Source organism: Carlito syrichta, unplaced genomic scaffold (assembly GCF_000164805.1).
Source record: "Carlito syrichta isolate Samal-C Ts95f unplaced genomic scaffold, Tarsius_syrichta-2.0.1 Scaffold316198, whole genome shotgun sequence".
NCBI lineage: Eukaryota > Metazoa > Chordata > Mammalia > Primates > Tarsiidae > Carlito > Carlito syrichta.
Window position 1 is genome coordinate 230488 of NW_007260294.1, and position 2142 is coordinate 232629.

General features: G+C 40.7%; 1 protein-coding gene across 1 annotated transcript in view; it reads right to left on the reverse strand.

Annotated features, from left to right (window-relative positions):
- PEX1 (peroxisomal biogenesis factor 1) overlaps positions 1 to 2142 on the reverse strand; it is a 40841-nt gene that overhangs the window by 18061 nt on the left and 20638 nt on the right. The window contains exon 12 of the mRNA XM_021706897.1: positions 1326 to 1480. Within this exon, the coding sequence (XP_021562572.1) occupies positions 1326 to 1480 (155 nt within the window). The remainder of the gene's footprint in view (positions 1 to 1325; positions 1481 to 2142) is intronic.

Consider the following 2142-nt stretch of genomic DNA (forward strand, 5'->3'; position numbering starts at 1 on the left):
AGTTGGCGTCTCACTCTGTCGCCCAGACTGGAGTGCAGTGGCCACTTCCAGCCACCGCAGCCTCGACCTGCTGGGCTCCGGCGATCCTTCCGCCTCAGCCTTCCAAGTAGCTGGAATTACAGGCATGCAATACCACGCCCGGCTGATTTTTTGATTTATTGCAGAGATGAGGTCTTGCTGCCCAGGCGGGTCTCGGACCCGTGGGCTCAGGCAATCCACTCACCTCAGCCTCCCAAAGGCGCGGGATTACAGGCTGAGCTACCGAGCCCAGCTGGTTTCATGGTATATACATATGTTGAAGCTAACCAAGTGTACACACTGAATATGTGAGTTTGTTGTATGTCAATTATATCTCAGTAAAGTTGCCAAAAAAACAACACTGATAAATGACTGCCATTTCTTTCTCCAATGAGAGGTATTTTTAGTGATATATGATGGTTCCTTTGAAAGAGGTTTTTTTTTGGTTCATGTAAACTTCTTTTTTTTTTTTTTCTGAATTGGAGTCTCACTCTGTCACCCAGGCTGGAGTGCAGTGGCCCGCTCACAGTCACTGCAGCCTTGGCCTGCTGGGATCAGGCCATCCTTCCAACTCAGCCCTCCAAGTAGCTAGAACTACAGACACATGCTACCACGCCCGGCTTAGTTTTTGATTTATTGTAGTGACGAGGTCTCACCAAGTTGCCCATGCTGGTCTCGAACCCCTGAGCTCAGGTAATCCTCCCGCCTGAGTCTCCCAAAGAGCTAGAATTACAGGAGTGAGCCACCACGCCTGGCCTATAAACTTTATTTCTATAAACATATTTAATAACTAGTATCACTATCATTCTGTTCTATTTAATAACATATATAATAGCTCTGTTCTTCAATAATAGTTAATTAGCACTGGGCCTGAATATTTAGGGTAGACACTAAGTGAGAATTTTAAAAAAGAATTCAAAATACGCTTGCCAGTCCCAGAACAGTCTTCTTTCAGCTCACTGCCACTATAAGCTTCATGAGCATGATCTGCAAAAGGGACTAAGGGCCAAATATGCTGGTGGAAAAAAATATTTAGTTAACCCAATTTTTAAAAGACACCCTCTCTGCATTTCTCACTGTTTTTTCTCATTCAGAGGAAATACTGTTTTAAAAAGTCATTTCCTTGGAAATTTCATACTAACATTTCAGATGGTTATAAGTTATAATTTACACATCAAATGTGGACTCTTAAATATCCCTAAAGATCATTAAAATAAGTATAGATTTAAATCTATATATCATTAATAAAACTGAGAAATAATTCCTATAAAAGGGATATATTTCAATAAACTTTGCAAGTAGTATACCTGATTAGGAGGTTGAATATGTTGGACACACTGAAATATGTGAACTCCTTGAGCAGAAACAAGGAAAGGATGCAGAGAATGTTGAGACTGACTCGTGGCAATCAGTGCAACCAAACTTCCCATGGAAATAAACTCTTTCGTCATATCGTTCAAAGCTAGAATTAAGCAATATAGTGTAAAACCTCAGGAAAAACAAACACAACTTTTTAAAATTAAACATTCATTCAAAATGATGACACTTTAACACTGAGCTTTAAGATGGAGCACATGTGGTATAGCTCCTTTAGATCTTAAAAAAATTAACACATCCATTCATTCATTGACTTATCTTCTAAGGATCTGACAGAGCCAGGTTCTAATCAATCTACTGGAGGCATAGGAGGACTATAAGCTGAGATGGTATATTCAGAACAATATCTAGTAAGGCTCATCTACTTCTAGATCTTATAATGTAAATGAATGAATAATAAAAAGGCATCTCTGAAATATTCTAGAAGGGTGATAAATTTCCACATTGCGCTCTGTTTATTAAGCATAATACAGCTCATATTCCTATGAATTCCTAAGCAACCTCTTTTCACTAGGTCTTGAAAGGTTTGGTAAGAGAAGGTCAGAATTGGAACAGGTATTAGCCAGGTGCGGTGGCTCAAGTCAGTAATTCCAGCCCTTTGGGAGGCCGAGGTGAGAGGACTACCTGAGTCCAGGTGTTTGAAATCAGCTTGGGCAAGTTTGTGAGACCTTGCCTCTACAATAAATCAAAAAATTAGAGCCGGGCTCGGTGGCTCAGCCTGTAATCCCGCGCCTTTGGGAGGCTGAG